The sequence below is a fragment of the Dasypus novemcinctus genome, chromosome 3 (genome assembly GCF_030445035.2).
Source record: "Dasypus novemcinctus isolate mDasNov1 chromosome 3, mDasNov1.1.hap2, whole genome shotgun sequence".
NCBI classification, from domain to species: domain Eukaryota; kingdom Metazoa; phylum Chordata; class Mammalia; order Cingulata; family Dasypodidae; genus Dasypus; species Dasypus novemcinctus.
This window is the reverse complement of record NC_080675.1, coordinates 123,999,935-124,022,257: the sequence shown is the minus strand read 5'-3', so window position 1 is coordinate 124,022,257 and position 22,323 is coordinate 123,999,935. Positions and strand designations below refer to the sequence as shown.

The window sequence follows — 22,323 nt, the reverse complement described above, 5'->3', positions numbered from 1 at the left end:
AGGGTAATTTTAATAGGTGGTTCTTGGAAGTGTACTTGTTCTTAACACTGTGGACACATATGCTCCTGATAATGCATGGTTTATTCAGACAATGAATGCTGTGTTTTCAGTGGGAGGAGATGTAATACATCCTGATATTTCCAATAACTTTCTGAGACTGCTAGCAGAAGGTTGGTAAACTATTGCATTCTGTAAAAAATTTAAATTAAATGTTTTTATTACAGAGTCCTTAGAGAACGTAGTGGCAAGTAAAATGGTGTATCAATTTCTTTGTAGGTTTTGATGATGAAATAGAAGATCAACAACTGAAACGCTATGCAGTTCAGTCTTACCTCACTTTACTAGATGTGGAAAATGTGTCCTATCCACAGAGATTTATTCAAGTTATGAGTTGGGTGAGCAAAGCTTAAGTCTTAATTTTTATAGCACTGTTTTACATATGTATAACTTAAACTTCCCCATGTCAGCCACTCCCAAGCATACTATTCATTGGGATTAATCACATTCACAGTGTTGCATTACCGTCACTACCACCTATTACCAGTACTTCCCCAACTCCCTGAATAGAAACCATGCGCCCATCTGTTAACTCCCCATTCTTCCTTCCCACCCCCCTGACCCTGATAATCTGTCTCTATGAATCTGCATATCCTAGCTATTTCATGTAATTGGGATCATATAATATAGTCCCTTTGGACTTATTCACTCAGCATGATATCTTTCAGTTTCATTCATGTAGTGGCATATATCAGATCTTCATTCCTTTTTAAGGCTGAATAATATTTACTTTTATGTGGACACCACATTTTATCTGTTCATCTTCTGATGGACATTTAGGTTGCTTGTACCTTTTGTTGCTTCTACCTATTGTTGAGTAATGCTGCTGTGACTATTGGTGTACAATAATTTGAGTCCCTGCTTTCAGTTCTTTTGAATATATACCTAGGGGTGGAATTGCTAGTTCTTTGTTTAATTTTTAGAACAGGAGTTTTTAACCAGGGGTGGACCCCCAAGGGGTCTGTGGAAAGATTTCAGGGGGTCCCTGAGCTTGAATTGAAAAAAAATCAACTTACATTTACTTTCTCTGACATCTAACTGAAATCTAGTATTTCCTTCACTATGAATGTATACCATAAATTGCAGTAGTAGTCATTTCATATCACATTACAGTTGCATATCTTGAAAAATCACTTATGCTCATTCATACTTTGAAATTACAGTAGTTGTTAGACCTGATGCTAGTTGAGTGTCATAAAACTCTCTGCCACTACATTCTAAGAAGGGGTCTGTGGTTTTCACCTGACTGGCAAAGGGGTTTGTGGAACAAAAAAGGTAAAGAACCCCTGTTTAAGAGTAACCATCAAACTGTTTTTCATAGCATTTTCACCACTTTACATTCCCACCAAACAGTGTTCTGAGGTTCCTATTTCTCTGCATCCTCACCAACAGTTGTTATTTTCCGTTTATTTTTAATAATAGCCATTTAGGTGGTGTGAGATAGTATCTCATTGCGTTTTTTTTTGTTGTTGTTGTTTTTTTTAAGGGAGTAAAGAGTTTATTAAGGAAGAAAAATTGAGGAAAGTACACGGTCTCAGGCATGGACTGTGGGCTTGCTGCAGAATGTGATTTACTCTAATTGTGCTTTTGATTTGCATTTCCCTAATGGCTAATGATGTTGTTGGGCATCTTTCAATGTGCTTATTTGCCAGTTGTATGTCTTCTTTGGAGAAATGTTTATTCAAATCCTTGGCCCATTTTTAAATTGGGTTGTTTTTCTTTTTGTTGTTGAATTGTAAGAGTCCTTTATAAATTCTGGATACTAAACCCTTATCAGATATGTGGTTTCCAAATATGTTCTCCCATTCTGATGTCTTTTCACTTCATAATGTCCTTAAAGATGCACAAAAGTTTTTAATTTTGATGAAGTCTAGTTTACCTATTTTATTTTTTGTTGTTGCTGCTTTTGGTATAAAATCTAAGACTCTGTTGTATAATGCAAGATCCTAAAGGTGTTTCCCTATGAGTTCTATATTTTTAGCTCTTATATTTAGGCCATTAATCTACTATGAGTTAATTTTTTCATACGGGTTGAAGTAGAGGTCCACTTTCATTACTTTGCCTGTGAATGTCCAGTTTTCCTAGCACCATTTGTTGAGAAACTGTTCTTTCCCCATTGAGTGGACTTGGATTCCTTGTCAGAAAACAAGTAGCCAAGGATGTGTGGGTTTATTTCTGTACTCTCAGTTCTTTTCCGTTGGTCTGTAAGTCTGTCCTTGTGCCAATACCACACTGTTTTGATCATTGTAGCTTTTAATGTTGAAATTGGAAAATGTGACTCCTTCAACTTTGTTCTTCTTTTTCAAGATGTTTTTGGCCATTTGAGTTCCCTTGCCTTTCCTTATGAGTTTGATGATTAGCTTTTCCGTTTCTTTGAAGAAAGCTGTTGGAATTTTGTCTGGGATTGCACTGGGATTGCCTTGGGTACTATTGGCGTCTTAATGATAGCAAGTCTTCCAATCCCTGAGCATGGAATAACTTTTCATTTATTTAGGTCTTTAATTTCTTTCAGTAATGATTTGTAGTTTTCTGTATATAAGTCCTTTACATATTTTGGTTAAATTTATTCCTGGCTATTTTATGTTTTTAGTTGCTGTCTTGAATGGAATTGTTTTATTGATTTGCTTTTGGGCTTATTCCTTGCTGGTGTATGGAAACACTACTGATTTTTGTTATTGGTTTTTTTACCCTACCACCTTTCTGAATTCATTTATTAGCTTCTTGTAGATTCTTCTGGATTTTAAGTATATCAGATCTTACCATCTATGAATTGGGGTTGTTTTCCTTGTTCCTTTCCAATTTTGGGTGTCTTGGAAAATTGCTCTGGCTAGCATTTTCAGTAAAATGTTGTATAGCACTGGTGATATTCTTGTCCTTTTCCTGATCTTAGGGAGCTTCTTTCAGTCTTTTACCACTGAGTAATATTTAAGCTGTGCATTTTTCATATATGTTCTTTGTCATGTTGGGGAAGCTCTCTTCCTATTTTTCTGAATATTTTTATCAAGAATGGGTGCTGGATTTTGTTATAGCACTATTTCCTATAAAAAACAAATTTTGCCATAATATATTTCCTTCTTCCTCAGTGACTATCTTTGCCACTTAACTATTTACTTGTCTATTTTTTCTCTCTGCCATCTTACTTGTCTTTTAAATATGAGTCTTTGTTTATATATCTGTGTTTACAGTGCACTGTTGGGTTTTCTGTGTGAATCCAAGCTTGAATATGTGAATACTCATGAATCTGTGATACGTTAGTTTACTATTGCTGTGTAATATTAGCACAAACTTAGTGGCTTAAAATAACACATTTATTATCTCACAGTTTCTGTGGATCAGGAGAGCAGACATGGCTTAGTTGGATTCTTGCTTTGGGCCTCACAAGGCTATAGTCAAGGTGCTGGCTGAGGGAGGATCCATCTCCAAGCTCATGTGGTTTTTGGCAGAATTTATTTCCTTGCAGTTGTAGGATTGAGAGTTTCAGTTTCTTGCTAGCAGTTTTACTGGAGAGACCGCCCTTAGTTTCTTGGCCATGTGAGCCTTTCAGCATGGCCATTTGGCTTCTTCAAAGTCACTAAGGGAGAGAGTCTTTTTGCAAGACAAAGGTTACAATTTTGTGTAATATAATCACATGATCGTGTATATCCTGTCACCTTTGTGTATTTTACATGACTAGGAGTAAGTCACAGATTTCACCCCCATTTAAGGGGTGGGGAATTATACATGGATGTCACCTGAATAAGTTAAATGTAAGAAAAAGGATATGTAACTGATCAGTGTTCCTCAAAGTCTTGTCTTTGAACCATCTACATCAGAATTATATGATACTTGTTCAAACTGTATATCCTAGATCCCGAGCACATACAAACTCTTAAGCATACTAGTATATCAGAATCACTTGTTTAAGTGTTTTTTGGAAAATAATAACTCTGGAAAAAATAATGAAAGCTAACTTATAAAAGTAGGCTGCTTTATACATTGCTGTGACAAACGTGGAATACCTTTCATATTGAGTTTCAATTCTTAGTGTATGTATATATATATTTTTAAGTTTCTCTCCCTTTCCCAGCCCTCCCCTCCCCCCCCCCCCCCCGCCAGTTGTCTGCTTTCTGTGTCCATTCAGTGTGTGTTCTTCTCTGTCTGTTTGCTGTGTGTTCTTCTGTGTCCGCTTATATTCTTGTCAGCAGCACTGGGAATCTGTGTCTCTTTTTGTTGTGTAATCTTGCTGCATCAGCTTTCTGTGCGTGCAGCGCCACTCCTGGGCAGGCTGCACTTTTTCATGCGGGGCGGCTCTCCTTACGGAGCGCACTCCTTGCACATGGGGCTCCCCTACATGGTAGACACCCCTTTGTGGCAGGGCACTCCATGCGCACATCAGCACTGCGCATGGGCCAGCTCATCACACAGGTCAGGAGTCCCTGGGTTTGAACCCTGGACCTCCCATGTGGTAGGCAGACACTCTATCTGTTGAGCCAAATCCAATTCCCTTAGTATAATTTTGAACCTAAAATGTACAATTATTTATTTAAACATTCCTTCACTGTGAGAGTATGTTTAACCTAGAATAAATTTACTCCAGGAATAGGAGTAAACTTTGTTTATATTTCCTAGTGTAGTTTGCAGCATAACTTCATACTTGTATATAAACATCTCTTTGTTTTATTTGTAGGTGTTAGGAGAGTATTCTTATCTTTTAGATAAGGAAATCCCAGAGGAGGTTATAAGCAAACTCTACAAGTTACTTATGAATAAATCCGTTTCTTCGGAAACCAAAACCTGGTTAATAGCTGCTGTGACCAAGTTGACACCCCAAGCACACTATTCTAACGTGGTTGAGAAATTAATCCAGGAATTTACTATATCTTTGGATACCTGTATGAGACAGCATGCCTTTGAATTAAAACATTTGCGTGAGAATGTGGAACTTATGAAGAGTTTGCTTCCAGTTGATAAGAGTTGTGAAGATATGGTGGTAAGACATCTGTGCTTCATCTCTCAAAAATTACATTGTCTTTAATGTACAGTAATGCTTGCTTTTATGATGTATCAGGAATATATCAAAATATAGTGGGGAGTGGATGTGGCTCGAGTGGTTGAGTGCCTGCTTCCCACATGGGAGGTCCTGGGTTCAGTTCCTGGGCCTCCTGAAAGAAGAAAAACAAATGAAAATACCAAAAACCAACTCAGGGAAGCCAATGTAGCTCAGTAGTTGAGCACTGGCTTCCCACATACAAGGTCGCGGGTTCAATCCTGGGCCCCTGGTATCCCCTCCCCCCCCACCAAAAAAAAAAAAGTACATATATATTGTTTCTGTAGTACTTAAAATGAAGGTTGGAGTTTTTCTCAGATTAATCTGAGAAGTTTGAGAACTTCCATTCAGTCCTGATCCTAAATAGTGGGAGAGTATCTCTTCTGGAGAACTGCTATAAAGGGATTTATATTCTCTCACAGTCTCTTTTAATATATAATAATTCAGGAATTTATTTGATTTCCTCTGAACTTCTATAATATAAATCATTTTATTCTTCCTCTGTCTTCTGTGAGAATGGGAAAAAATGGCCCTCCATTTTATTTATCTAGTAAATAATTCTTTACCACTTTGGAACCTGATCACTCACTTTTCCTTCCCCCATCTGCTTTAACCACAAGCCTTTTCAACTCCAAATCCTTGGTTACTTTTCTCCCTCTTACTTCATACCATTCTCACCCTCAGATTTGTATGATCAGAAAACTTCCAAAGAAAAATCAGACTTGTTCAAACTGCTATATGTTAGATGTCACAAATTTGGAAAATAGAAATTGCTATGTTTTAGGTGTTAGGTAGTTGAGAAAGAGGAGAGGATGGGCAGTATGCCCACTAATTCTGAATCAGATTTTCATAGTTGTTATTCATTTTGAATATTTGTTCATTCAGTAACTCCTCAAGGGCAGAGACCTTGCCTTAGCATTTGTAGGTATTCCTTGGAAGTCATGAATGAATCTACGATATATAGATTTAAACTATAGTTACATCTTCCACATTGCAACTTCCCCATTGGGGTTTCATATATTGTAGGCTGGCATAAGAAATTAGACAGGAACTTTTGGGGAGTTTTGCAGAAACTGCAGATGACACACAAAGGCTAGCAGCTGACATAGAAAAAGTTAGAAACTCAAAAATGTATAAAATATATGTATAATATTGTGTAATACTTAACCCAAATTTTGCAATAAGGTACTGTAAACACCCCATAAAAGAAGAAGAAAAAATTCAAACTTCTCCTATGTTATGAAGGGAGGGCCAAAAAATTTTACATGGATTTTTCAGTTCATAGAGACACTGTGCCCCTAAACCCTACTGTGTGGAAGGGATAACTTTAGTGATTAACTACACTCTCCCTTGTTTCCAATAACAGGTAACAATGACATAGCCCCATATCTAAAGAATCTTAATCATTCTCTTGTATCTTTGTTTCTGCTGAAATTAAGTCATTTTCCATAAATTTTTGAAAAAGCATTTTCAGGTAGAAGGGAACAGCATGATTATATCAAAGATACTGCTAGATTAAATAATTTCTCCCCAAAGATGTTCACATCCAAATCCCTGGAACTTATAAATATGTTACCTTACATGGTAAAATGGACTTTGTATGTACAATTAAGTTAAACATCTTGTGATAGGGAGATTATCCTGGAATATCCAGGTGAGCTCAGTGTAATCACAAGTGTCTCTGAAAAAGGGAGAGGGAAGGGAAAGTGATGACAGCAGTGATTGGAGTGGTGTGGCCACAAGCCCAGTGTAGCAGTTTGATATTGTATATGCATTCCAAACGTAGATATTGGATTATATTTGTCAACTAGTCTGTGCCTCTGGGCATATTAGATTGGATTGGATTCAGAGGTTTCATTTTTTACTTGATTAAATAATGATTAAGTCTTTGATTGGGCCTGCCAATAGGCCCAATCATGTCTCCTCGACATGGCAGAGAAGAAAGTTGGACTATTAATGGAGCCTTGAAAAGTAAACACACAGAGAAGCAGACAGGTGAGGAAACAGAGAAGGCTCCATCAGACACGGCAGAGGCCCTGGGAAGAGAGATGAGCTGTTCATGTGATAGTTGGCCGCTGCCTTTGTGGAGAGAGCAGAGCAGCTGAGCCCAGGGAGAAACAAGCCCTGGTAGAGAGACGAGACTTATCCCAGCCTGCAGCTGATATTGGAAAAAGCTGGGACCATGGAGCCTTAAGAGGAAGAAGCAGCCAGAACCCTTGCAGATGTCGGCAGCTATCTTGCACCAAACCTTGGCAACAGACTTTGGTGAGGGAAGTAACTTACACTGACTAATACCGCTGAGAATACTGGCAGCCTGTGAAAGCTGGAAGAGAGAGAAAGATTCTCCCCTGGAGCCTCCAGAAGGAACCAATATTGCTAGCTCCTTGATTTCAGCTCCCAGCAATCAGAAACTAATAAAGACCTTTATACCTCTTAGTGTGTCTGTCTCTACCATTGGACTACAAGTCCCCTTTTGGTAGAAACTGTGTCTTTCTTTGTCGCAACCATAGCACCTACCATGATAACTTAAATATTGGATACTTAAAAATATGTTCCATAGTGCAATAAAATTAACTGAAAGTGACACATTTTTCTTAACTAGGTTAATTTGATGATAGGTTTTGATTCTAGAGCTGGGTAGCACTTTCAGAATTGAAGCTTCTGAGATGTTTTACCTAAATTTTTTGTTTTTTAATATATATGGGCTAAATTATTTAATGTAAAAAATTCCTAATTTTTGCTTCCTTTTAATGTAGGTAGATGCTTCTTTATCTTTTCTGGATGGTTTTGTGGCTGAAGGACTCAATCAGGGAGCAGCACCTTACAAACCACACCACCAACGCCAGGAGGAAAAGCTTTCTCAGGACAAGGGTAATTTTTTGTGGGGGCGCAAGCTAGATTGAAGAGAAATAATGTTTTTTTGCAGTTTTTGTTATAGTTATGTAAGTAAAATACGGACTTTTACTTTTTATTGTATCTCTCTAAATCTGCTTGTGATCTGTATATTCTGTCTAGGTCTTTAGATACCCAGAAAAAATAAGTTAGTCTAGTGGCATTCCAAAGTCATAGGTCTGAATAGACTCAGTATACATAGATAGAATGACAGCCATTCTGGAATTTTGAAAGAACTTGGCGTTAGAATTTTCATATTGGTCACTGTTCTAGCAGACTGACAGATATTAGTTAGAACGTATTTGCAGAAAAGTTTCAGGAAAACTCCTTGGTCGCTGTAGACTGGTGAGTTTCATTTTTACTCTGAGCAGTTTACTTTTTATTTTTCTATTTTATTTTATTTTTTTAAAAGATTTATTTATTTAATTCCCCTCCCATCCCCGGTAGTCTGTTCTCTGTGTCTATTTGCTGCGTCTTATTTCTTTGTCCGCTTCTGTTGTTGTCAGTGGCACAGGAAGTGTGGGTGGCGCCATTCCTGGACAGGCTGCACTTTCTTTCGCTCTGGGCGGCTCTCCTTACGGGATGCACTCCTTGCGCGTGGGGCTCCCCTACGCGGGGGACACCCCTGCATGGCGCGGCACTCCCTGCGCGCACCAGCACTGCGCATGGGCCAGCTCCACACGGGTCAAGGAGGTCCGGGGTTTGAACCGCGGACCTCCCATGTGGTAGATGGATGCCCTAACCACTGGGCCAAGTCCGTTTCCCCTTTATTTTTATTTTTTAAAGTTAAAAATGCCTTAATTTTTTTGTGTGGCTTAAATAGGAAATCCTTTTTGTTCAGGACTGTCATAGTCACAGTTTGCAAAAAGTTACAGTGCTTGATTAAAGTATGTAATGTCAGTTACATGTATATTCCTCAGGTCTTTTATCTCGTCTTTTTCTTTTCATTCCATCAAGTATATTGCTTCATAAATTGTGGTAGTGGTGCCAGGAATTTTAAAATGTCTACTATTTTTAAAGTATATTGAGGTAACCTTCTCCAACAAAATATCTGATCAGTGAAGTTAGGAACAGTTTAAAAAAGGGAAGAATAACATTATATTTAAGAAATGTAGCCTGTTGGAGAAAGACTTGATTTTGGTAAAGGGGAAATCATTGAGATACTTCCATAGTGGTTGGAAAGTATGCATGTTAGTAGAGAGAGACCAGTGAATATAATCTGCTTAGGAGTTCAGAATGTTTTTTGACACAATTCAGTGCTGAAAAGTCTTTTTTTCTCTTTTTATCATTTAAAGATTTTATTGAATACTTACTATTTTCCAGGTTCTCTGTTAGGTATATTCAGTTATGAGTATGCTTAAAAGGTTGATGATACAATAAGACCAAAAAGTTATAAATGCTTGAATTTATCTTTTTGTAGAAGTATTTGCTCTATTGAGGCTTTTGATATATTTTTTAGCACAGTGATATCTAATGGCCTAAAGATTTAATTCTCTTTCAAAGGGTAATCCATTTCCCTCCCATTAACTTCTTATATATTGATAGAATTTGTTAGGAGTTTTGAAGTTCTGAATTACAGTTGCCCAACTGTGACCATATTACAGAAAGGCCTTATAACATCCAGGGCATGGAGTGGAAATCTTCTGGAGCTCTACAGATAGTGGGAGAAGTGCTATATTTCCTTGTTTTCAAACGATTAGGCCTGGCAGTTGCCACTACTGCACAACAGGGGTGAGATAGAGTAGGGAAGGTAAGGGGAGAGCCTAATTCTTGGCACTGCCCAATTAATTTCTTTCTTTTTTTTTTTCTCGAAGATTTATTATTTATTTATTTCCTCTTCCCCCTACCCCATGCCCTTGTTGTCTGCTCTCTGTGTCCATTCACTGTGTTTTCTTCTGTGTCCGCTTGCATTCTTGTCAGGTGGCACTGGGAATCTGTGTCTCTTTTTGTTGCATCATCTTGCTGCCTCAGCTTTCTGTGTGTGTGGTGCCACTCCTGGACAGGCTGCGCTTCTTTCACATGGGGTGCACTCCTTGTGCGTGGGGCTCCCCTATGCGGGGGACACCCCTGTGTGACACGGCACTCTTTGTGTGCATCAGCACTGAGTGTGGGCCAGCTCACCACACAGGTTGGGAGGCCCTGGATTTGAACCCTGGACCTCCTATATAGTAGGTGGACTGTTTATCACTTGAGCCAAATCCGCTTCCTTAGAATAAGTCAAATAACCCTGGAATTTACAAAGCTGATGTATTTCTCTGTCAAGTACATTTTGTTCCATAGAACCATCATTTTTTTTCCCCCAAATTCTACTCAATTTATTCATTTTTAAAAAAATACTACATTCAAAAAATATGAGGTCCCCCTTCACCCCCACCGCCCCCACCCCACCACTCCCCCCACAGTAACACTCTCCCCCATCATCATGACACATCCATTGCATCTGGTGAGTACATCTCTGGGCATCGCTGCACCCCATGGCCTGTGGTCCATACCATAGCCCATACTCTCCCACGTTCCATCCAGTGGGCCATGGGAGGACATACAATGTCCGACAATTGTCCCTGGAGCATCACCCAGGACAACTCCAAGTCCCGAAAATGCCTCCACATCTTGTCTCTTCCTCCCATTCCCCACACCCAGCAGCCACCATGGCCACTTTTTCCACACCAATGCCACATTTGCTCGATTATTAACCACAATAGTTCATGAATAGGATATCATTAAGTCCACTCTAATCCTTACTGTATTCCTCCTTCCTGTGGACCTTGGCTTGGTTGTGTCCATTCCACATCTATGTCAAGAGGGGGCTTAGATTCCACATGGATACTGGATGCAAACCTCCTGCTTTCAGTTGTAGGCACTGTAGGCTCCATGGTGTGGTGGTTGACATTCTTCAACTCCGTGTTAGCTGAGTGGGGTAAGTCCAATAAATCAGACTGTAGGAGTTGAAGTCTGTTGAGGCTCAGGGCCTGGCTATCATATTGTCAGTCCAGAGATTCAAATCCCCTAGATATATCTTAAACCCCAGCACCAACTACAATTCCAGTAAAGTAGCATGAAAGGCTTGTGAAAAGAGATCCCATCTGAGTCCAACTCCATCACGCAGAAACACCAGCTCCAAAGAAGGGCCAACTGACATGGCAGTGAACTCCATCTGCCATGACCATAGAAACTGTGAGACTCTTTAGCCCTCAAAAGGACCAATACCTGGGGTTGTATCTACTTTATCTGTCTCTGAGACTCTGCTCAGGTGTGCATAAGGGCAATCCTTCTGACAACCTCCAGACTCTTTTTTAGAGACTCATAGCCATATGAACTCATTTGTCCTTTCCATTTCCCCCTTACTTTAGATCAAACAGCATTTTTAACTCCTGTTATTATATGTAGACAAGGATATTCTGCTGGTCCGCATTGAACCTTTAATTCAAGGTTATTTTGTAGTTACGTCATCAGCTGGTACTTGGTAGTGATCCCTCGGTGCCAGGGAGGCTCATCTCCGGGTGTCATGTCCCACGCTAGGGGGAAGGCATTGCATTTACATGCTGAGTTTGGCTTTGAGACTGGCCACATTTGAGTAACACGGAGGCTGTCAGGAGGGAACTCTTAGGCACAGTGCTGCTCTAGGCCTTGTTCTTACTTCAGGTGTATAGGCTCACAAGCTTAGTCATTAGTATCAGGGGCTCACTGTTGGACCCTCATTCCTTCCTGGTCCTTACCGTTGCACCTGGGGGACTGCCGCTGCTCCCTTAGGAACCATGACAGAGCCGCCCCTGGCCAGGAGCCCAGTACCCCCCAAGCTGTTGTTTTTAATTGTAGAACCATCATTTAAATAGGATTAAGCTTTCAAATTTGGCTCTTCCCCCTCACTTCCCAAATCTATTTTTCTAAAGATTTTTAAAGTAAGATTGAGATTTAATAGGATTAGAATGTCTGTTTTATCATGGAAAGGGAAATTGGCTATGAGACAGGATATAGAAAGTGTTCAATAAATACTTGTGGAATAAATTATGAAATTATTTAACTTGGAAACAGGACTGCCTATAAGACAGAAAATAAGAATGGGAGAAATTGGCATTTTCTGCCTAAAAAGGTGTTAATTCTGAAATCCTTCAAGTATTGATCAGTTCTTACACTGATCTTATTTATAGATCATTTGCAGGGGATAGTAGTTAAATCTGATCTTATTTATAAATCATTTGCAGAGGATAGTTTTATAAGTGGTAATAGCATTCTTGGATAGAAAAATGCCAAATTTTCTATCCAAATGCCAAATGAAGGATACACTTCAAGAAAATATGATAAGATACTAAGAATTGGCAGAATAGATGGAGTGGAGGGGAACAAACTATTACCTTTTCCCACTTGTTTTAGTTTCCTACCTGCTAAAACAAATACCATAAGATGGATTGACTTAAACAATGGGATTTATTGGCTTGCAGTTTCAGAAACTAGAAGGCTGGCTTATTCCTGGCAATGCACATGATGACCTCTTTTCTTTCCTCTTCTGAGTTCCATTGACTTCTAGGTTCTGGCTGTTCCCCATGGCTTTGTCTTCTCTAAAAGGCCTCTAGTGATGGAAATAAGACTCATCCTGATTCTTTTGGGCCACACCTTAATTGATGTAACCTCATCAAAAGATCCTATTTACAATGAGGTCACACCTACAGGAATGAATTAAGAACTTGTTTTTCAGGGGGTCATATCTCCAAGCCACCACAGCACTGAAGAAGAATATTTAGGAAACTGGATTATTCCTTTCAAACATTATTCAGATATGTTATAGCCCCAATGTTGGGTAACACCAGAAATAGTAAGGGGAAACAAAAGTATAATCTGTCTTCTATAGAACTACTGCTTTTGGAAAACCAGGTCAAGTTGGGTTGTTAGTGTTTGTCTGTCTTTCTGTCTCTCAAAAAAAAAAAAAATAACAGTTTGGCATGGTCAGAGAAGTATAGGCAAATGAACAAAGTATAAAAGAACTACAGCATAAGGGTAAGATAAAGGAATGTGTATATAATCAAGGCCTCTAAAATCAGGAACAATGCATACAGGTTAAATATTAAAGTAATCACTTATGCCCAGTATAGTTTATACTTTACTATCTCTCACCTAGATTACTTCAATAACGCCCAACTCCAAGGAGTCTCATTGCCTCCATTCTTATCTTCTCAGATTTATCCTCTGTATTGCCACCTAAATGGCCTATCTAAAACAGAGATTCTCTCCTCTCCTTAAAGCCTCCCAAAGACCTATCATTGCCTATAGAACTAAAGCCTAAGACGCTGCATAATTTTTCATGTATCTTTTTCCATCATTTCTCATCTAAACTGCTGTAGTTCTCTATAGCCAATATGCTGTTCTTTGCTTCCTTGCCATTGCTCATATTTCTTCTGCGTGAATTGCCTTTTCCCCTCATTTTTTATCTGACTTACTTCTACATACACATTAAGTTGGAATTCAGCTATTTCCTTCCTTACTCTGATTCTTTCTGCATACCCTTATTTTCCTGCCATTCCACACATGCATATGAAGGAGTTCTTGCACACTTGGTTAACTATTCAAAATCTCTGGTCCTTCTAGTAATTCATCATGGTTATCGATCTTGGGAGATTTTCACTAAAGATTGGAAATATGATTTGAACTTCATTCTCATCCATGAGCCTTTCTAGACCTTCTTAGATGATAATCTTTAATTCTTTTGATTTATTTTTTAAAATATACTTTAAAATTTTTTAAAAAGATATTTTGATTACATAAATGTATTCTTATGTTTTAGAATTATAGTTTCATCTATTTACTCTTCATGTATTGTCTTCTCCCATGTCTAGACTTTTCCTATCTACTCTCAAAACTCCTTACCTCTAATTTTTAGCTTCATTTTCTTCTTTGACTTAAACTCTTTATTTTTGTGCAAAGGAAGCATTTCTTGAGCTATTAACTGTTGTTGGAAGTGTTAATGCAGAGGCTGGATGCTCTCTGTCACAGATGCTATTAAAGAGGGGCCAGTATTGGCCAGAAGTCTAAACTAGATGACTGAAAACCTTAAAATGAGAGAATATTCTAGCTTAAAAGGACCCGAGATATTTAGACAAGTGATTTCCAAACATAATTACGAATCAGAATCACAAAGAGAGCTTTTTAAAAATGATTGATTTTTTTAAAAAATTAAAACTTACCTAGCATATAATTAACCAAATTGTATAATTCAGTGACATTTAGTACATTCACAGTGTTGTGCAACCACCATCTCTAGTTCCAAAATATTTTCATCACCCCAAAATGAAACCCTGTACCCGTTAAGCACTTGTTCCCCATTCCCCCTACCGCCATATCCCTGACAACCACCAGTCTGTGTTCTGTCTTTATATATATACCCATTCTGGATATTTTATATAAATGTAACCATACAATATTGACCTTTTGTGTCTGACTAATTTCGTTTAGCATAATGATTTTGAGGTTCACCCATGTTATAACATGTATCAGTACTTCATTTCTTTTTGTAGCTAAATAATATTCCACTGTATAGATAATACCACATTTTCTCCATTCATCCATTAATGGACATGTGGGTATCGTCTATCTTTTGGTAATTAAGAATAGTACTCTTTTGATCATGTATGTACATGTAGTTGGTTTGAGGTGTTTTTTGTTTGTTTTTCAGTTTTTTGGGGTATAGGAGTGGAATTGCTGTGTCATATGGTAATTCAAGGTTTAATTTTTTTTTTCCAATCTAATGATAAGCTATTTTATTAAAGGAAATTCTGTATAATTAAAGGGGAAGTATCAACTGAAAACTGAGAGTTATATATATATATGCCTGGGAATATAGATCTTGGGAGTTGCCCGATCCAATTTTTTTTTTTTAAAGATACATAGATCACCAAAAAAAGGGTTTAATTTTTTGAGGAACCTTAAACTATACAGATTTTTGAGCCCTATTCGGATGTCTGTTTGAATATCTGAAAGCTTGGCCATATGTATAACAGGGTCCTTGGGAAAGTCCATGACGTTAGCCTAATCCTGGTCATCAGATGAGTACTTGGAAACTACTAATCTAGTTCTGGTCATCAAATGAGCGTTTGGAAACTACTGATCTAGGCCAGACTCTTCGCTTTATAGATAAAGAAATTAAGGTCTTGTTCAGGGGTTCTTAACCTTTAACCTTTTTTTTCTTTAAAGATTTATTGTATTTATTTCTCCCCCCCCCCCCCGCCCCCATTGTTTGTTCTCTGTGTCCATTTGCTGTGTGTGTGTTCTTTGTCCGCTTCTGTTGTTGTCAGCGGCACGGGAATCTGTTTCTTTTTGTTGCGTCATCTTGTTGTGTCAGCTCTCCGTGTGTGTGGCACCATTCCTGGGCAAGCTGAAATTTCTTTTGCGCTGGGCGGCTCTCCTTACAGGGTGCACTCCTTGCGCGTGGGGCTCCCCTATGTGGGGACACTCCTGCCTGGCAGGGCACTCCTTGTGTGCATCAGCACTGCACGTGGGCCAGCTCCACACGGGTCAAGGAGGCCTGGGGTTTGAACTGCAGACCTCCCATGTGGTAGACAGACGCCCTATCCACTGGGCCAAGTCTGCTTCCCTACCTTTAACCTTTTTTATTCCACGGACTCCTTTGCTAGTCAGGTGAAAACCACAGACTCCTTCTTAGAATGTAGTGGCAGATAGTTTTATGACATTTAACTAGCATTGGGTCTAACAACTACTGTAATTTTGAAGTATGGATGAGTGTAAGCAACTTTTCGAGATATGTAACAACCGTAATGTGATATGAAAAGAATACTTATTAATTTATTGCATACATTCATAAGTGAAGGAAATGCTAGATTTCAGTTAGATGTCAGAGAAAATAAATATAAGTTGATTTTTTTCAATTCAAGCTCTCAGACCCCCTGAAATCTTTGGTCCATGGACCCCTGGTTAAGAACCCCTGGTCTAGTTCATGTACCTCATTAACAGCACACCTGCATCAAGAACTCAGTTCTCCTGATTATTAGCCCATTATTTTTTTCTGCTGCAATTTGATTCCTCTTCTTTTGTCATTCATGCAGTTAACAAACAAGCATGTGCTAGTACTCTTTGGATTAGGTGCTGTATCGTTTGGGGAAGGCAGTAGAATATGATAGATGAGAGTACAGCTCTGGAACCAATCTGTTTTTGTATCTTACTCTACCATTTCCTGTCTTTGTAATGGTAGATAAGTTGTGGCAAACTCTACCAGGTTTCTCATCTGTCAAATGAGGATTATAATCCAGTTCACATTTATATTTTATAAGATATTTTTTATGATTTAAGAAGATCCTTTGTGTTATAATCTGCACAGTCCAAAAAGAAGAATGTGTCAGGAGTAGGTTTAGCAGCATATTAGAAAATGAACAAAGTAGTGCTTTAGACAAGGTAGAATGTTATTACTCTCTCATTAGAGAAATCCAGAGGTGTTGGAAGATTATGGTTGGTGATGACTTTATGATTATCAAAAACCTAGGCTCCATATCTCAAGTGTTCTGGCGTCTTTGGGGTGCCAATTCATGTCCCAAGATGGCTGCTTGTACTCCATCTAGCCAATAAGAAAGAAGGAGGAAGAGAAGAAAGAAGCTTTGCCTTCCAGAAAGACTTCTCCCAGAAGTTATACACTTTCTGCATAATTTGTACATAATTTCATTGGCCAAAATTCATCACAAGGCAAAGGAGTCTGGAAATGTAGCTCTTCTATATGTGGCCCTGAACCTACCTAAAGATTCTATTACTTAGAAAGGGGGAATGGATTTTGGGGGTAGGCATCTGCTCTACCACAATAACAATATAAATATAAATTTTCAAGGTTCTGGTTTAATTCATTTGGGTTATACAGATTCAAAGAAATCTGACCCTGAGTAAACCTTTTTCTTTGTCATTAAGGAAGATTTCACATTAAGGGCTTCATTAGTCCATTAGTTGCAAAAATGTGCCTAAGCATTTTAAGCAAAACCATGGGCATCTCTTCATTCAGAGCTCCTCAGACATTTTTGCATGAGATCAACAACTTTGCAGTAGACTTTGTTTATAAGTTCTATTTCCTAATCATATACTCTTTTTTTAGCTTTTAAAGGTGATAAAAATGAAGGACAGTTTTTCTTTGATCACCTAAGATTATGAAGATTTGTGGTAGACAATAAATAGAGAGCTGCTTTGTTATTATTACTGATATTTGTTTAGAGTATCTTCAAAGTCCCTTTCAGTTTAAAAATTGTTACTGGAGTCCAGCTCAGTGGTGAATAGCAACTTTAAAAAGTTTTGCTTTTCTTTCATAAACATTTTTGCTTTGTTTTAAATACGAACCTCTGTTATTGTTTTAAAATTCTAGTTCTCAATTTTGAACCGTATGGACTCTCCTTTTTTTCATCTGGTTTCACTGGACGACAGTCTCCTGCTGGCATTTCTCTTGGTTCAGATATATCTGGGAATAGTGCTGAGACAGGGCTAAAAGAGTAAGTTCCTTTCTTATTTAAATTGCGAGTATGTGAGTACTTAATTGTCTTTTATCACTCCATTTGCCTTCTGTTTTGTATCATCTTCATTATTGTTCTTTGCTTGTTTTAGGGTGACTTCCAAGAAGTTTTTTATTTCAGTGGCCTTCAAATACTTTTCAAAGGAAAGGGTACATTTATGACAGTGTGTTTTAATATAATGGCTTGGAGGGATTCCTGAAAGCTAAATCCGTGTGGGTCAATTTTATAATTTGTTTTCTATTTATATTTTCAAGGTGTTGATATTATACAGTATACCCTTATAATTTTTGAGAGCCTATCTTCCATGACAGCATAGGATATGTACAAGCTTTACATATAGTGATAATGTGTTTTTTATTTAGCAATATGTAGCAACACATTTTTTATTTTTATTTTTAAACAAGCATATTGAACTCATATATCAGATAAGTATTGTTCTTCCCTAAGGAGTAGGCTGTATAGGTTGCTCAAAATGTTTTCAGAACTTCTTTCCAACCTCCTTGAAAATCACTGATTTATTTATCTGTCTTACATGGAGCCAAATTTTCATCCTTTGATAAAGTAGGTTTTGTTTTTGGAAACAAATTAATAAAATGAGATAATGTATATGAAGTGCTTAGTATCATTGAGTATATAGTATGTGATTGATAAATGGTAGCTGCTATTATTAATAAAGTTGTCATCATCAACATTATCATCATCATCCACAAGCTTTTACCAAAGAAAATTAGTGATCAGTCTGGATAATTTTGGTCAAAATCCTGAAGTGACAATAAAATAACGAAAATGGCTTTCTTGTCTTTGAAGGAGGCTTCTTTTAAAAGAGTTCAAAAATGTTATAAGTAATGGCAGCGTTGTTGGAATAAATGTCATAAACTCCCAAAGGTGACAACTTTGAAGGATTAATTTGAATTTTGATTTCTTGTATGTCTGTTAAGAAGTCATTCACCTTATTATATGTTCATCCCTATGGTTGTCAGTCTTCCAGTGAGATGACTATAAGAAAGATTTATCAGAAGAATGACACAGATTGAGGACTGTAGAGTGATCAGCCGAGTCATATGGCATAAGTTCATATTCTCTCTTATCCTTTTATTTTTTTTCTATTCTGTTGGTATCTTTAATTTCTTTCTTAATTTTAATATTCCAAATAGAGCAGCAGATAGAATTTGAGAGCATGCGATGGTGGAGGTGATGGCAATTAAGTGCCCTAAACGGATAGAGAGACAAAGGAAGGAGAAACAGGAAGTCTCCAAACCCAGTGAGAAACTTTTGTTTCAAAATCAGTTTATTATCAGGGTTTGCCAAAAGAAAGAAATGCTTTCCTTGAAGAGAAGCACATTAAACAATTCACTTTGATACCCTGTGCTTAAAACACGCCTTCTAAAATTTCAACTATGAAGCCTATATTCTAAGTGCTAATTGTTCAAGCTCATCCATAGTACTTGAAATATCTTTAAAATCATCTAGATTTTTCCCCCTTGAAAAGAAAAAATATAGTCCAAATGCTAAAAAATATGGTTTAAAATCTTGGATTCTGAGCATCTCCCAGACACCACTTAACCGAGAGATCACTGTCGTCAGCAGGATGCCTCAAAGGCAACAACCCTGATGAGAAAGACTGAGAAGTATGAAGCCACCTAGTGCAAAACCGTGATTCCCTTTGCAGAGGGCAGGCAGGGACAGAGCATGTTCTGGTCTTCACCTGGGCCTGCTGCTGACTGGGTGTGTCCCCCACTGCTGGGCACATACCTCATACAGATGGTTCTGGAGACATGGGTCACAGCCAGCAGCCACATCTGCTGTGAAAGTGCGTAGAAGCCACTAGGCAGGGACTCCCAGTGCTGGCCTGCTGGTCAACTGGGCATGGAACACAGATGCCTTACTGCAAAGTTACTGTCCTATTAAAATTGAGGTGGTGGCTCCCGAATTTCTTTTTTTTTCTTCACTGTACTTCTGTCATCTTTAGTATTCTTAGGCTTTTTGGTTCAAAACTATCTTTGCTAACATTTCTTACCAATGAGTGTTTGCTGCTCAGCCTTGCTGGCTCCAACTTTTGGATCTTCCCAACTTGCGCGAGGTTTGCTGGTTGAGCACAGGATTGTGTCTTCATGTGCTAACATTCTGCACTGGAAAACCTTCATAGTCTTCCCCATCAGAAGACATTTCTGAAAGTACAAGCAGGGGCCACCGTCAACTGATAATAAGCCACTGGCTTAGGGTTAAGGTGACTGCACTCCCAGGCCTTTGAACTGTGGGGTAAAAGCCACTGTGAAGACTTGAGTGGCGGGGAGCTCCCCCCGGAGACAGAGAGAAAAGGGGGCAGGGGCCGCTGTCCAACCTGTCCTAAGCCAGGTCCCAGGCACTGGGTGCTGGCTCCTGGTGGGAAAAACCCAGGCCTTTCCAAATCACAGGCCACACCAACTGTACAGCTCAAAATACCATGACTGCTGGTCTTGAAAGGTGATACAAAAGTATCTAAACTACTCAGGCTTTCTCTGCAAGATTGTCTTCCCAGCTCCTTATGAGGAAATCCAGTCCATCCACCTGTCCATATACCCATTCACCTGTCTGTCCATCCATCAAATAACCATCCACTTAACCACCCATCCCAGTGCTCTTGTTTCTGTAGAACCATCTGCACACATCCCTGTGAGCTCTGACAGAATCCTGCTTGCTTGGCACGACCTCCCTAACTGCTGCCATTCCCAATTCTCTGAGCTGCACCACGGGTGTATCTTCCAGATAGCTCCGGGGCCTGGCACAGCAAGGCAGGAGCCAGCAAAATGCTCCCATGCCTCCTGTCTTCTGGGCCCATAAGCTGGTCTAGTGTGAAGTCACCTGAGACTGTCCTGTCTGGCTAGAAAGATGCCACACTGCACCCAAGGCCTGGAGGGGTAGGAGACCCTGGCAGACAGGACTAGGGAAGCTCCATACCCTAAGTCCTGTGTGCACTGCACTAGGTGAATGTCTACCAAGGTTCCTGCCCTCACCATGGGTCTCCTCAGTTAGCATTAGCTAAATCAAGAATCACCTCCCACTGCACCTCATAACAGAGCCTCATTCCAGAGCCCCTCCCGCACTTAGGGCAGACTAACAAGGCCCACCACTGGGGGTGGGGATTGGGGAAGAGAGCTTGGAGCCTGGGTGGGGCCGGGGCTCAGAGGCTTCCAGCATTCTGGGGGCTCACCGTCTGAGAGCACTCTGTAGATGGTGCCTCTTCTGCTCTGTCATCCACTCTACAGCTGGGATTCGGCAGCCACAGCTACAATGCATGCAGGGGCAGGTCCAGGGAGAAACTTAAACAATCCCTTTTACATGCACAACAGATGAGTACATGTGCTCTTTTTAAGTACTGAGCTAGGGTCTGGGGGAAGTAGCCAGGCTCTGTAAATACTATACATATACATATACTTCCCTCAAGGAAATGGCATTTGGCAAAGCTACTAAGAAATTATCACATTATATTTTTGTGAAATGAAACATGAGGGATGATTTGAACTTTCTTTCCAAAGAGGACCACAGTGCACGCATTAGTTTAGATGAGGAACCTGTGGTAAATAGCAAGGTGAATCAGCTTTAGAGGAAAGACAGCTCTCCTGCAGTCACTGGCAAACTGAGAATCAAGTAGTAGCGAGCTTGGTTTAGAACTTACCTATAAGCTCTTGCATTAGGCAGCGCCTACCTCAAATGGGAATTCCTAGAGCTGAGTTAAGGGGTACCCCTACTCTTCTGAAAGTTACTTGGTAAGACTTTATATCCGCATTTGAATCGTCTGGTTAAAAACAATATAAAGGTGTATACCATATAAAACCACATGTCACGTAATAGTGTTAAAATCCAGACAAAGATGACTCATGTTAAAACTTGTTAAAGATGCAGTTCATATCCTAAGGAGTTATATCTTTCGTATGAAATGTTCTCATATTGCTCTCTCATGTATTTCCCTTTTTAGACAATCTAGATGTGATATGTGACAGGGAAACTTACATTGGTGATTGGCGTATATGCAGATGAAATAAACCAGAGAATTATCTTGCCCCTTTAGGCTCCCCTGCTTGCCCTACTCCCTCCCCCCACCCCCTTTTTTTTTTTGTACCTTTTTTTGTGTGTTGGCTTTCCTGGGGAGCACATTCTGAGATGGAGTTTAGCATCCAGTAGTGCCCTTGGGATCAGCACCTATGGAAGGAAGTGAAAGGAAATGGGTTTGGGCAGGAGAAGTCAAGATGCAGTAAAATCTTTCTGATAGCTTCTGCCGACCTTAAGGGAGCTCTGGAACAAAAAATGACCCTTCAGAATTGTCCTGAGTTGGTCCAAACTGGGTGGCCAGGACTTTATTCTTCTGTTCATCAATCTCTGGTCATCGGCCATCCCAGGAAGGGAAATGATCTCAGCTGAGGCTGCTCCCTTCGATTCAAATTCCATACTTCATACTCAGCCCCTGAAGTATGAAGGTACCAAAGGTAGAAGCCTGTCTGCTGATAGCACTCCCCATAGTTAGGGCAAGAAGTCCTTCCTTGAAGTGGGATCTGGGTATTGCATTATACCTGGTTTACCATACCTGTCTTTTTGTTGTTGTTAAACTAACACTTGACTCTTTTATTAGTAAAACTTGGGGATTTGTTTCTTTTAAAAACAATAAAGGATGCATTTTATGTTAAAGGGAGTACAGAGACACTGTAATCCTGTGGCCATTCATGAATCCCTAGAGTACCTGCTTTTAAGCATCCTGAAGATGCTGGAGGTCATTTTAATGATCCCTGTGACCACTTATAGATCCACTTAAGGCAAGGACAACTACTTTTCTTCTATGAGTTTTGTTACGTAACAGTTAAGATTAAAAAAAAATTTTTTTTAATG

The 22,323-nt window shown here is 39.2% G+C and overlaps 1 protein-coding gene across 1 annotated transcript in view; it reads left to right on the top strand.

The window, feature by feature from the left end:
• Positions 1-22,323, top strand: part of AP4E1 (adaptor related protein complex 4 subunit epsilon 1) — a 94,017-nt gene that overhangs the window by 59,378 nt on the left and 12,316 nt on the right. The window contains exons 12-16 of the mRNA XM_058294199.2: positions 58-170; positions 277-395; positions 4,724-5,026; positions 7,840-7,954; positions 17,319-17,442. Coding sequence (XP_058150182.1) covers positions 58-170; positions 277-395; positions 4,724-5,026; positions 7,840-7,954; positions 17,319-17,442 — 774 coding nt within the window. The remainder of the gene's footprint in view (positions 1-57; positions 171-276; positions 396-4,723; positions 5,027-7,839; positions 7,955-17,318; positions 17,443-22,323) is intronic.